General features: G+C 44.3%; 2 protein-coding genes across 2 annotated transcripts in view; one reads left to right on the top strand and one right to left on the bottom strand.

The window, feature by feature from the left end:
• The window catches only part of LOC124643630 (protein son of sevenless), a 78,915-nt gene extending 64,524 nt beyond the window's left edge, over positions 1–14,391 (bottom strand). Inside the window, exons 1-5 of the mRNA XM_047182645.1 lie at positions 14,042–14,391; positions 3,652–3,771; positions 2,938–3,075; positions 1,422–1,598; positions 116–319 (exon numbers count right to left, since the gene is read on the bottom strand). Of these exons, the coding sequence (XP_047038601.1) occupies positions 116–319; positions 1,422–1,598; positions 2,938–3,075; positions 3,652–3,771; positions 14,042–14,137 (735 nt within the window). The 5' untranslated portion in view covers positions 14,138–14,391. The remainder of the gene's footprint in view (positions 1–115; positions 320–1,421; positions 1,599–2,937; positions 3,076–3,651; positions 3,772–14,041) is intronic.
• LOC124643658 lies at positions 5,903–8,255 on the top strand. Its single transcript, XM_047182676.1, has 2 exons — positions 5,903–7,774; positions 7,872–8,255. Exon 1 carries the CDS (start codon positions 5,904–5,906, stop codon positions 7,629–7,631), a length of 1,728 nt encoding a protein of 575 aa, XP_047038632.1. The 5' UTR covers position 5,903; the 3' UTR covers positions 7,632–7,774; positions 7,872–8,255.
• Positions 14,392–14,754: the final 363 nt, after the last annotated feature.

Below are 14,754 nucleotides of genomic sequence, written 5' to 3'. Positions count from 1 at the left end.
ATTGATTTTGCCTTTCCATTCTCCTTAATAGATACGTGATGCTCAATAAGTAAACCCTTGCATTACAATGTTTCAACCAACCCACTGTTTCAACCGACCCCCTGTACCAACTCACCCTACTATCCTTATCGAGTATCTTCTCAAGCTCCTCCTTGAACACCCTGATGATGAGGTTCAGATCCCTGAGGAAGTTCTTCTCATCAGTCAGGAGATCTCTCACCAGCTCGGAGTAGGAGAGCGACCCTCGGCGGCCTCGCTTCTCCGCGCTACCTTCCGCTTCCACTAGAGACGACTCTTGGTAGAATATGTCCATCAGTACCTGAGAAGGGAGATATGGAGTTTTAATAAGTTGAGATAAATAAAATTTACTGAGAAGAGACAGGAAGAGACGGGTTTTGGTAACAGTATTTATAAAACGAGGATAAGACGATCATATGAGGGCTCCCTAAAATATTTCCTTTATTTATTCTAGATTTCAATACTTTTTGTTTTCGCGACAACAGAAACGCATCTGTGAAAATTGCTTGATGGCAGATAGACAGCGAAGTCTTAGTAAGAATAGGGTCCCATTTGTTTCCGTTAGGAACCCTAACATTAAATACCCATTTTAACAACATTATATTTTACAAAAGACACACGCCTACTCATTTCCACTTTCGTACGTTACCAGTTATTACTAGACAGAATTGGACGCAACTAACTGCACAGCAACACACATCTGTCTGCAAAATTAATATTGTGATATTTTCCGTATATTCACAATATACCTTACTAGAATAATATGAGCGGTTTACCGTTTTCCATGAAATTCCCATACCTCTAACATACCAAAAAATTCAATCGGAGTAGCCGTACACTAAAGGCCATTGCAAATTCTCTATGTATTCTTTTCCTTACTAGAGGTAGTCATTTGAAAGTAACATTACTTGTATGAGGCTAATTTCATAACTCTATCTCTAGTAAGTATATCAACAGTAAGATAGAATATTGGGACCGGCCGCAAAAGAATAACAAATAAAATTTCGCACTTAATTATCGATTCATAACAAGAAAGCTATTTTGGACAGTTTCACCCATATCGCGTAACAGGATAAAATATATGCCCTAGTTAAATACGTAGCTTTCTATTAGGAAAACAATCATTAAGTTATGCAACGCTTTTCGAGGTCGATCCGTGGATGGGTGACCATTTTGTTACGAAGAAGTGGTAAATCCGTGTTTGAGAAGGCACGTTAAACTCGTGGGTCCCGACTGTCATTTAAACCTCTTAAGCGGTTGCTACAGGTAGTCAAAAACCAGACAATCAGACAGCCAAAGTGAGAGACTCTTATCAAGAGGGGATTGCTACATTGATACACTGGTCACTGATACCGGAAGCCGACTCCATAGGAAGAGGCTAGGCAGATGGTATGAGCACTCACTTTATCAGCACACATGGCAGTCTTGATGTCGCTGCACGTGATGGTATCGTAGCCCGACTTCTGCGAGATCTTCTTCACGTAGTTGCCGGCGAGGCGGAGGATGTCGGCGCTCATGAACTCGAGGACTCCCGCTATGAACTGGGAGACGGTCACGTCTATCTTGTACAGAAGCACCTCCTGGAACAAACATAGCTCGAGTGAGGACAAAGATGAGCGGAGATGCCGTAATGCAGGTAATTGAGGTCTTACTAGGTCAAATAAGCACGGTTTAAATGACCAAAACGATCAGTTTTAAACTAAGAACTAACGGGATGTGACATAAAAAAATGGTCGCGTCCAAAGAAGGCGTATAATAGGCGAAAACAGTAACGTTCCTCGTCCCCCGGACACCCGCATTTAGGTGCTTAGGAGATTTTCCGTTATGGCACCTCCGTTAGTCATTTTGTTCTCCATAGGACAAAACTTTGCTTTAGTATATCTTAAGGTGGCTCCATGTGGCTGCAGGATTGTTCGCATAAGTTCCCGCGGCCCTGGTACATAAAGGGCTTAAGAAGGATGATTGGTTTTAGTCAATACTAGCTTTCCGCCCGCGGCTTCACCCGCGTGGAATTCGGTTATATTGCGGTATAAATCACAACTATAAGAAAACTTCTCATTCCCACGGAAAAATCTAAGAAGCGCGATGTAACGCTGGATACGATGAGCTACAGGTTAAAGCGCGAGATATCATTGCAATTCTTACGTATCTTAAAAAAAACAACGTCACCACGTTTTAAAAAGCTATCATTCCACTTCTTACGTATTTTAAAAACACATCGTTACCACGTTTTAAAAACACCCAGCGCCATCTATCGCATACCTCAAGAACTAAATAACTTAACTAATACTTATACCAATTAGTAATTCGTTGAATTAGAGTTATTTCAGGATAAGTAGATGTAAAAAAAACAGTTAAGACGATAAAACAAATTGTACGTCATCCCTCGGGAATTCCTCATTTTCGAGGATTCATTATCGTATCATTTAGCTTCTAAATTTATATGTTCATATTCGTTTGCAATATATAAGTAGATGTAAAAAAAAACAGTTTAGACGATTAAACAAATTGTACATCATCCCTCGGGAATTCCTCATTTTCGGGGATTCATTATCGTATCATTTAGCTTGTAAATTTACATGTTTATATTCGTTTGCAATATATTACCTTGTTTTAAACGACACACAGCGCCATCTACAATCCATCCATCAAGCAAACAATATTTTTGTTTTCCCTCGGGAATATCTATTTTTTTCGGGATAAAAAGTACCCTATTATTTAATCCGGACTTCTAACTTTACGTCTGCAAAATTTCAAAGCAATCGGTTCAGTAGTTACGGCGTGAAAGCGGAACAAACAAACAAACTCACTTTCCGATTTATAATATTAGTAAGGATTGACTGTAGTGACGTGTGTGTCTGTATGCGTGTTTAGTGGCACTGTATATGTGATGCACCACGTGTGTGTGTGTGTGAATACCTTCTGCAGCAGGTGGTGAAGCTTATCGTGCGGTATCATGGGCTTGCGGCGCTTGATGGTGACGAGGTCTCGCGCCTCCGTGATGCACCACATGTCGATGGGGGACGCGAATGTCCGACTGACGCGCTCTTCCACATCCTGCAAAGTGAGAAAATATATCAGAACTGCTTAATAGAAAGGTTAAGTATTACGCTGGACCGCACATCCGGCATAATACTTCATTTTCATGGTCATGGGAATCACTCTTTAAAGGACTTAGGGGTATGAAGAACAGAGAGTAAAGCATACCCAATGGCAAGGGGTAGACAATTTCCTACAATAAAATGGAATTAGGTGTCCGTTTTCATATGTACCCTTAGGTCGTGGATAGAACTGCTTATACGATACAGGATTGACTTGCTAGTACTTCCCCTGTCGCATGTAAATGGCGGTGCAGAGAATGTGTCACTCCCCTCCGGAGTTCGGAATGAGTGGTTTTGCCAGTTAACTGCCGCAGAATTCGCAGTGAGTCTACGGCAATGCTGTCTATAGAGGAAATAGAGGCTAGTTTCCGTGGCGGCTGGGAAGCTCATCCCTGGTCAACGTCATCCTCATCGACCGACCTTGGCACAGCACACTGCACCTTCGGCCGATGAGGATGACGTTGACCAGAGCTGAGCGTCCTCTACATGCGACGCATACATGGTAGGCACTCGTGGATGTAAGGTATGTTACCTGCACGGTGAGCGGCGACGGCGCGGCACATAGTAGAGCCAGGAGCCGCAGACAGAGCGACTCCACGTACTGCAGCGCGCTCTCCTCGGCCGACAGCGTCGGGTGCTCGTGGTCTAACACCTGTGGATGAAAGGTATATTTAACAAACAAGAAGTCTGTGGACATCTAAGGAAGAAGTAGTCTCCCATGCGGTGTTGGATTGTCGTCGCATCGCGCTATGAGAGTGAAGGAATAGTGAGTGTACCTGTGTCCAAGCAAATGCCTATGCACTATAGGTATGTCATGTCAGCTGAACTTATTGTATGAGAACAGCCACTGTAGCCGGTAATCAACTAGGATGCCATTATAAAATGAGTGGTAGATTTAAACTGGGATATCATGGTATGGGGAAGTATAGTAGACATCAGATTATATCACTGTCCTCTCCAAGCATAACTTTTACAGCATTGTTGCATATGCAGATGTTTATATTCATCATGCATATTTCAGGAGTGAAATGTGTTGTGCCTGTTGTAATTAGCGAGAACATTGAATCACTGCACAGGTGTATACCTGGTCTTAAACTATATGAATTTATAATAAAGTCAAAGTCAAAGTCAAAGTCAAATCATTTATTTCACTTAGGCTTTCACAAGCACTTATGAACGTCAAAAAATATAAATAAAGTTGATTCTAGTTGCCCATTCCAAAAGTAGCTTCCTATGGAGAAGAACGGGCAAGAAACTCCATGGTTACTCTTTTTAAAAATAATAGGTATTACAGTTTGTATGTATTGATACATACTATAATAACATGCGAAGATCATGTAGAATCACAATAGACAAAGAATATGAGAATAAATAATAATAAAAAAAGGTTAAAATGCTACATGGTGTTCACATTTACAAATCAGTTTATATTTTTGTACAAAGTTACAAACAAACAATCAAAAGAATAACACAATCTTACTAGCGGGTGTAATTTTAAATTCGCAATAATTTGATACTGTCAGTGCGTCCTATGGAGCAGGACCAGCATGTTTCCAAGCATTTTTATCTTGAATATAATCTTCTAATTTATAATAAGCGTTTTTACAAAGTGTGGCTTTTATATGAGTTTTAAACCGCATGTCATTTAGTTCCAGAATGTTGTCTGGTATTTTATTATAACATTTGACACAATATCCCATGAAAGATGTATGTACTTTAGATAGTCTAAACTGCGGGATGGCTATTTTATTTTTATTTCGAGTGTTATAATTATGTCTATCACATATTTTATCAAACAAATGTAGGTTTTTCCTAACATACATGATATTTTCATATATAAATTGGCAAGGCACGGCCATAATATTAATGTTTTTAAACAGTTCCCTAAGAGATTCATGACCACGTAAGTTGTACATAGCTCTGACAGCTCGCTTTTGTAAGATAAATATGCATTCAATGTCAGCAGCTCGTCCCCACAGCAGAATGCCGTACGACATGATGCTGTGGTGGGTGACGTTCTCCCCAGCCGCCTCCAAGTGCGTGGTACAGTTCGAGCCTGTAACACCGGCGTCACCCGGGACCTTAGGTCGCAGGGAAGACTTCGGTCTCGCCCTCCTGCCTATGCTAAGAGCTGCTTCTCCCCCATCCCACCCCTTCAAAGTCCTGTCGTGTGCACAGCGCACATACCCATCCCTCGCACATACAGTCACTTCCAACCCCAGTCAAACTCCTAACCCTTTCCCAGTTTTTCCCCCAACCCCTCCACAATCCAACTCCACTCCTTACCGTGATCCTTGTGACTAAGTGGTTGCGGGCCCGTCCATCACTTATTCTCTGATGATGGCGGGTAGGAGTAAACAGTCACCTGCGCTAGGACCTGCGCAGTCGAGCGCCGTAAGTGGGGATGAAGGAATCCTGGGGGGTTGAGCCAAGCGGCGCTGGCGGTAATGCGTCCGTGCGGCAACACGCCCCCTTTGGTCTGGATTTCACGCGAAACGGTTGCCCTACCTTAGAGCCATGGGTTAGGGAAATGGCCAATCGTGTCCCGTCAGAGGGCCACAGGCGAGGGACGTGGGGTCCGCGAAAGCCGTCCTTGGGCGGCCGTAGCGGTGGTGAAGGTCATGCTGACGGTGCAAGTGAAGGTTGGAAGTCGGGACTTTCTGCTCCAGACTCCAGCCTGATCGAGTGCCCGATGTCGCACTGTAAGCCAGCCTCGCGTTCCTATATCTACCGGGTAGTCCTAGCGTGCCTACCTTCAGTAGGGCGCTCCCAGTTGCGGGCTCCATGGAGGGTGGGAGCTCGGTAGATGAAACTAAAATAATCAAAAATATGGATAACAATAAAATAAATTTTACCGGCGTAAGGGTGGAGTCAGCGAAAGCCGACGACACTCCTACGACCTGCGCGAACACCGCGCATTCTGCCCCCGTGGGCAAATGCGACAAAGGTCCAGGCATGGCGAGAACCGTGCCGAAGACCAAACGTCAAAGCAGGAGGAAGGGACCAGGTAAAGCTGGTACCGACTCCACAAACAGGGCGAGGGTTATAGGTACGGGTAAAACCAGTACCGACCCAAGCACCCCCGTGACGGTTCCGTCGGCGGCTCACCCCCTCGGCGGTCCTCACATAACACAGCACACCGAGCAAATTGCTCCACATGCCGGCACCTCCGGGCCATCTGCCTCCGTCAACGCGGATACGGTAACCCGGACTGAGGACTACTTCTCCTCCGCATGGCAGGTGCAAAAACGCAAGGGCAAGGGGAAACAAACTCCACAACCCCAACGCCCTAACCAAAACCAACATGGCGTGAGCTCCAAGAAGAGGAAGATCAACCCACGCCAGCGCAGGCGAGCGCGCATGAACGCGAACGCCGCGCCCGACACACCAGCTCTACCCGCTGCCCCAACCTCCGGCCAGCCATGCTTCTGTGCCGGTGGGCGTACACAGGCCCAGGCAGGCGAAAGCCGACCTGGACCGAGTGGTCGTCCGCCGGGCGCGGGGGCCGGCAGGCCGGTGAAGGAAGGGGACGAAACAATAAGCCCTGCAGGTGAGGTACAGACAGCTGCCAAACGCGCTCTGAACGAGACACTTTCGCCCCGTGGGAAGCGCAAACGACAGTGCCTGGACCCGTCCAAGCGGGCCACTCCTCGGGTAAGCTACGCTCAAGCAACCAAGGAGTCCCTGTGCATCGCAGTTACATGCGGCCACACCGGGATCCTAACAAAGGACGTAGCGGACACGATACTGACGGGGATACAGAAGACCATCCTAAAGGAGGCATGGTCCCCGAACAACAAACAACCGGGGCCAGCTTTTAGTGGTAAGCCGGTTTACACAGAAGGCGTCCTGAAGCTGTGGTGCTCCAACGACCACACTTTGACATGGCTTCAAAAAACCATCGCCGACTTGGCCCTTTCAACCGGCCACCAGCTGATCATCAAGAGCCAGTCGGAAATTACACGAAGGATCAGGTGTGGCATCCTGATCCCTAATGAACAGGGGGCCATCACCGACTCGCGAGACATCGGGCGGATTCTGGCATACCAGAACCCGCAGATCGCGGTCGACAGGTGGGTGCTCCAAAGACAGGAGAAGCAGCAAGGCGCCAGCTTTGTGGTGGTGGGAATCCCGGAGGAACAAATCGCGACCCTGATGAAGTCCGGGCGCCGCCTCGCCTTCGGGCTGGGTGCGGTGTACGTGAAATTCCAGGGTCACAACGGCAAGTTTGCCGATACTCCGCCGGGATGGGACCCCGCCACTTTCACCATCCAGAAACAGCCTGGCACAAGTACCACGACCAGCGAGGGCGCTGGCCCCACCGAGGGCCCTGCGGTGCCCGTACCCGCAACCGTCCCCTCACAGGACGACGACCCGGAAGAAGCCCTTCTGACGGGTTCAGACCTGGAGGGGGACGAAGTCGAGTCCGGGGACCTGCTGGCCGGGCTACAGCTTGGAGGAGACGAGGAGGGCGCAATCTGCGATGGCGTCCCCTTCTTCGTCGACAATTAAAATCCTCCAAGCAAACCTCCACCACAGCCAAACCGCGACGGCTCAGCTGCGCAAATGGTTGGAGGTTCAACACACGGCCATTGCCCTAATCCAGGAGCCGTGGGTCAGGGCCGGCCAAATCAGAGGACTCTCCAATCTTGGAGGTAAGATTCACGTAGACATACATCACGACCATCCCAGGGCGTGCATCTATACAACAAAAAACATAAAAACACAGTTTTTATCAGATTTCTGTTGCAGAGACCAATCTGCCATCTCAATACAGCAACCTGCTTTAAACATGGAGATCACCCTCGCCTCGGTATACATGCCCGAAGCAGAGGAGCCTCCTCCCTACGACCTCGCCCGCCTGGTGAATCACTGCGAGAGAGAAGGGAAGGAAGTGATTATCGGTACTGACTCCAACGCACACCACCCTTTGTGGGGAATGGATACACACAACGATAGGGGTAAGACCTTATTTGATTACTTATTCACAACCAACCTATCACTAATAAACACTGGATCAGAACCAACTTTCGTCACTAGACGAAGTCAAACAATTATAGACCTGACTCTCGCATCAGAGAGCGTAGCGGAGCTAATCACAGGATGGCATGTCTCTAAGGAGGCATCTTGCTCAGACCACAGATGGATCCGCTTTGACCTACAGGTCTGTATACAAGAAACACCACCGAAACGGAACCCACGCAATACGGACCGCGCGACGTACACCCGTACGCTCAGCACCAAACTTGCGCAACTCGGGGACCCTACAAATTACGTGGACACAGAACAAATTGACGAACAGGTAAGCTACCTCACACAGTCAATGATAGACAGCTATCAAACAGCCTGCCCCGAAACTGCATACCAGAAAACACCAGGGAAACAACCATGGTGGGGTGCGGAACTAGAACGCAGGCGTAAACAAGTGAGAAAAACTCTAAACAGAGCAATGAATACATGTGCCGACGAGGATTGGGACGACTATAAGGCGGCCAAATCAAGGTACAAGAAATGCATCAGATTCCGAAGTACCAGGGGATGGCGCAAGTTCTGTGGTAACATCGAGTCCTGTCTTCAAGCAAACAGGGTAAGGAAAATCCTAGCACAACAAAACACACCTGGTCTGGGCACTCTCCGAAAACCAGACAACACACATACCACATCGCCGGAAGAAACGAAGCGCGTCCTAATTGAGACCCACTTCCCAGGATGCGTTTTCACGCAAAATGTAGAATGGCATGAGGTAACACAAACACCAACTGAAGAAGATTGGTCATACGCACAAAAAATCGTCACAATGGAAAAACTCCATTGGGCAATTCAAAGCTTCCACCCATACAAAGCAGCAGGTCCGGACGGAATCTTCCCAGCGCTCCTGCAATGGGGAGGACCATACATCTCATATAGACTATTAAGACTAATGAGAGCATGCCTGGCTTTTCGATATGTCCCCAAAAAATGGAGGGAGGTCAAAGTAGTCTTTATCCCAAAGCCAGGTAAAGGAGACTACACAAGCGCAAAATCTTACAGACCAATCAGCCTGACATCCTTTGCTCTAAAAACCCTGGAAAGGTTATGTGAGCGAGAGCTGAGGGACGGTGCGCTAAGAAACAACCCCCTGCATCCGAATCAGCACGCATATAGCTCGGGGAAATCAACAGAATCAGCGCTTCATCTGGTAGTAAGCCGGATAGAGGAGGCAATAGAACAAAAAGGCATCTGCCTTGGCACCTTTATAGACATTGAGGGAGCCTTTGATAAAACAAACTTCGTTAGCATAACAACGAGCTTACTCAGACACAGAGTTAACCCGATGCTAACTGATTGGATCACAAACATGCTCAGCAAACGCGTGGTACGCTTTGAAGATGATGACAAATCAGCACTAATAGCCAGAGGATGTCCACAGGGAGGGGTACTGTCCCCGCTCCTGTGGAATCTAGTGATTAATGATCTCATCACAAAACTAAACGCAAACCACGACTACACAATAGGTTATGCGGATGACCTTGCCATCCTCATCTCAGGCAAGGTAACTGACACTATCTGCAACCTTACTCAACAGGCCCTACGAATCGTAGAACAGTGGTGCAGGGAATTTGACCTTTCAGTAAACCCCACCAAGACTGAGTTAGTCATGTTCACAAACAAACGAACGTTGGGACCGTACAAACTACCTAAACTCTTCAATACAGAACTCAAACTATCCAACGAAGTCAAATACCTTGGCGTCACTCTGGACAGTAAGCTGAAATGGAGTAATCATATAGACAATAAAGTAAACAGAGCCAGCATTACCTTTTGGCAATGTAAGAAAATGATAGGGAAGAAATGGGGCTTATCCCCTAAGATAATACTATGGCTATACAAAACAGTGATCCGCCCCATGATCACTTACGGCGCCTTAGTCTGGTGGCCCAAAACTGACCAAACTACAGTCGCAAATAAACTGGCGCGAGTCCAAAGACAAGCCTGCATGGCAGCCACAGGTGGCATGAGGACAACACCAACGGCAGCGTTGGAAGCCATGCTAGGTCTGCCGCCGCTGAACCTCTTTGCACAGCAAGAAGCAGCAATGACGGCTCTAAGACTCAAAACCCTTAATCTCTGGAGCAAGTTGCCTACAAAACACACAACTATACTAAACAATCTTTATGCAGACTTTCCCATTATGCAGGCTATAAACGACCGCATACCCAAAGTCTTTATATTCGATAAGAAATACAGGATCCAACTTTTTGAGGATCATCGTTACGAGGGACATAATCCCAAAGAACTAAGAATTTTCACCGACGGATCCAAAACAAGCACCGGCACAGGTTCAGGCATCTTCTCAGAAGACCTAAACATACACATATTCACACCCCTAGGAGTACATAATACAGTATTCCAAGCTGAATGTATAGGCATCTCCCTAGCGGCCGAAGCAGTCATAAAGCGGGAAGTAACCGGTCACTCTATCCGAATACTCTCAGATAGCATGGCAGTAATACAGGCCCTAAGCAAACACTGCGCAAACTCCGGCCTTATACACGAGTGCCACCAACGGTTAAACAAGGTAGGCAGTTTAAATAACATAACCATTCAATGGATAAAAGGACACAGTGGCTCCCGAGGCAACGATGCAGCGGATGAGCTGGCGAGAAGGGGATCAGACCAAACAGCAGTAGGACCAGAACCCATACTGCCACTCCCCTTCGGCCACCTACGAACACTGGTAAGACAGCGTACTAGGCACAAACACAACCACCTCTGGACTAACCACAGCGCGTGCAGGCAGGCGAAGATGGCCCTCCCGACCATCAACGATCGCCTCACTAAACAGCTGATGGGCCTATCAAAGCAGAATTTACGTAAGTTTACGGCAGTTCTAACTGGACACGGCTCCTTCAATAAACACCTCTATGTTATAGGAGTTACAGACAGTCCCTTATGCAGAGCCTGCATGGGGGAAGAAGAAACAGCGGCACACGTGCTACTAGACTGCCCTGAAACCGCCATATACAGGGCTAAGTACTTCGGTAACCCAGGTACTATCCAAGAGATAGTCAGCAGAATTAAACCTCTGCTGGCTTTTCTCGAGGAGTTGGGGTGGATCGAGTGAATAAACACCCATTATCACCCTCACACGCAAAATACGCGCTTTGTCGTGGAGTTGCGGAAACCAGCCCGAGTAATCTAATCTAATCTAATCTATGATGCTGTGGAAGTAACTAAAATATACCAGTCTAGCTGTTTCTACGTCCGCTAGCTGCCTCATCTTTCTAATAGCATAGGCGGCCGAGCTAAGACGACCCGCAAGAGATGTTATGTGGGTAATATTTTGAAGAAGACTATCATAGAATGGAGTTTATCATTTTGTAACAGCCTTTTTATCGTCCCACTGCTGGGCACAGGCCTCCTCTCACAAGGAGAAGGATTGAGCATTAATCACCGCTCTTGCTCAATGCGGGTTGGTGATTTCAGACTATAGTCCAGGTTTCCTCAAGATGTTTTCCTTGACCTTTTTATCAGCCATTGGTGTCCAAGATATACTTAGAAAGTACATACACACTTAGAAAATTTGCATTGGTACTTGCCTGACCTGGCAAACCCACACCACACCCTCATACTCGAGAGGTTGGTTCTCTACCCACTAGACCACACTTGCTTCGGCAGTACATATACAACTAGAATGCCATTATTATATTTATACTGGACAGAGATATCATGGTATAAGGAAGTACAGTAGACATTGGATTACATAGCTGTCCTACTAATATTATACACTAGCTGTTTTCCCGCGGTTTCACCCGCGTCCCGTGGGAACTACTGCCCACACCAGGATTTAATATAGCCTATGTTACTCGCAGATAATATAGCTTTCTAATGGTGAAAGAATATTTAAAATTGGTCCAGTCGTTTTTGAGTTTATCCATTACAACCAAACAAACAAAGTTTTCCTCTTTATAATATTAGTATAGATAAACTTTAACTCTTACAATTGCTGTAAGTAGATATTTTTATTTCAAGAGTTAAATGTGTTGTGCCTGTTGTACTTAATTAGTGAGAACAGTATAAAACTTAACATTGAATCACTGCACAGGCCCATACCGGGTCAGAAAGCTATTTGAATTTCTAATCTTTTGAAAAAGAAGTGCAGATCTTTATTATTGTTTTCATACACTTACTACTATCATAGAATGGTGTAATTATCATTTAATCTGTTTTTAATAATTCACTTGATTTCAGTGCATTTGATTTGATGCCTACTCCTAATATATAGGAATTTAGACAGAAACTGGAACTGGAGGTTAATTATTAGCTAGCCTAGTACAGCTAGATGTGATCACCCCAATTTAATTCAATCATGTTACAAACATGACTAATGTACCACTAATTTTACTATTGTTATATTTGCCTGTCATTTTTCTAGCTGTTTTCAGGCAGTTTTACCCGTGACCTCCTAGGGAACTAATGCCGGTACCAGGATAAAATATAGCCTATGTTACTCGGGAAGAGTAAAGCTTTCCAACTATGAAAGAATTTATCAAATCAGGTCTGTAATTTCTGAGCCTTTACGGTATAAACAAACAAAAAATCTTATGTATATACTTCTTCAGGGGTTTCTATCGCTTAACCCACCAAAAGTGGCGTAATTGTTATTCTGATGTAAAAGCTATATTGCTGTAAAGTTTCATCAAAATCCATCATGTAATTTTTGCATGAAAGAGGAACAAACATCTGTAGATACAAACTTTTGCATTTAAGATATTAGTAGGCTTTGTAGAATAGTAAAATTATTAGTAAAATTGTTTTCATTTTAACGATCACAGTGTACCTCCTAACAATTTTAATAAATCCTGGACGTTCTAGTGAAATGTCATGATGTGGTGAAGGGCAGTTGCTTTAGGTGCTGTCTTTTGATTAAATTGCTGATTTATCAGCCCAATTAGAATAAAACTTTTTGAGTTTGAGCTTTTCCTGAGGATTTAAAGCTGCCCTAAGTTTAACTTTGGTGTAAAAAAAGCATTTTAAACACCTGTTTCTTATGATAAGTATTGACTTACTCTAGAGGTATTGCTATAATTAAGATTGGTGTTTTCTTATATCTTAGCAAATAGTTATGGTAAGGATGGATGTGTGTGACAACCGAGTCATACCGAGGGGTATTGGGGGTTGCCTGGGTAACTGGGTTGAGGAGGTCAGATAGGCAGTTGCTCCTTGATGCACACTGCCACTCAGCGGTATCCGGTTAGACTGGAAGTTGACCCCAACATAGTTGAGACGAGGCTAGGCAGATGATGAGATAATTGTGATAGTTTAGTAGAAATCTAGCTTAGGTGTTGATTTTAAACCTTAGCTCTAGACAAACAGCGAATTGCTATAATTGTAGACATTTATTCTATGTAATGATTTTTATAGAATAGAATATAGGTAGCCTTCAGTAATTTATATTTAAAATTATGACAAAAATTAAAATATACACAGAAATAACAACAAAAATTATTGTATTTCAATTTTAATACATAGTTAAAATAATTTCTAATTACAATTTCTTTTGAAATTATTATTACTAAACACTAAAGTGCAAAAGTTAACATCAAGAATATATTTTTTTCTACAAATATTTACTATTTCAGGTATTTACGTGCAATCCCGCGCGTTTAATCGATGTTACGATGAGACTGCGATCTTTTACGATCAGCATTACAACTGATTCCGTCTGATAAGCTATCAGAAACCTTGAAAACTGCTACCGTGAATGCTACCTCAAAACACTGGTTTATCAACATCTGGACCAAATATTATGCTCCAATATCCTATAGAACGAACTTCTAAGATATTTTAACACTCTAATACAGCCTAATAGGAGCTTATTCAAGAGGTTCGTCGATAATTGGCAAACAATAGGGCATGTTACCAAACATTGTCGCGCTTACCTTTCGAAGGGGATTTATGAACACACCGCGCCACTTTTCCACATTGTCAGGGTCTTGGAAGTCGTACCCTCGCGTCTCCTCCACGGTCGGTAACATTTTACCAATATATCCCGCGCCGAACTCATGTAAACATTAATGTTATCACTCTGACAAAACATATAGCACCATTTCTGGTTTCACTTCAACTTAGCTTCCACACGCGTTTAATAATCGTAAAACACACGCAAATCAATAAAATTGTTTGATTATTAAATGTTTTCTTGTAAAATATAGAATTGTTAAATTGAATTAATTGAAAAATATATTCTTTGATTCATTTGGTCGGCTAAACGACGCCATTTTCAATTTATTTATCATCACAGATTTATCATTGGTCCATTCTCATTGTTCGACAGCAATCCATAGACAATTATTCCGATTTTACCAAAGCAGAAATTGATCGCTGTAGGCGTGGGAACTGGAAAAATGAAAATTGATGAAAGAAATGTTAGAAGTTCCTTTTTTTAAAAGAATTTCACGGACCCTGTCTGCGTTGAATAATTTCTCGATCAAGTTTGTTGACAAGCAGCAGGTGCGCAAATAAAGACGATAATATGTATTTTTGTGAGGGAAAATATATTTTTTGTAACTGTTATATTACTTCGTATGCTTATGTTTAAGCCGGCATATGGATAAGTTAAATAAAGTTACAGGCTTAGGATGTCTTGAAGTCG

This window comes from Helicoverpa zea, chromosome 28, assembly GCF_022581195.2.
Source record: "Helicoverpa zea isolate HzStark_Cry1AcR chromosome 28, ilHelZeax1.1, whole genome shotgun sequence".
NCBI classification, from domain to species: Eukaryota; Metazoa; Arthropoda; class Insecta; order Lepidoptera; family Noctuidae; genus Helicoverpa; species Helicoverpa zea.
The sequence above is the reverse complement of the archived record's forward strand: the minus strand, read 5'-3'. Positions and strand labels throughout refer to the sequence as shown.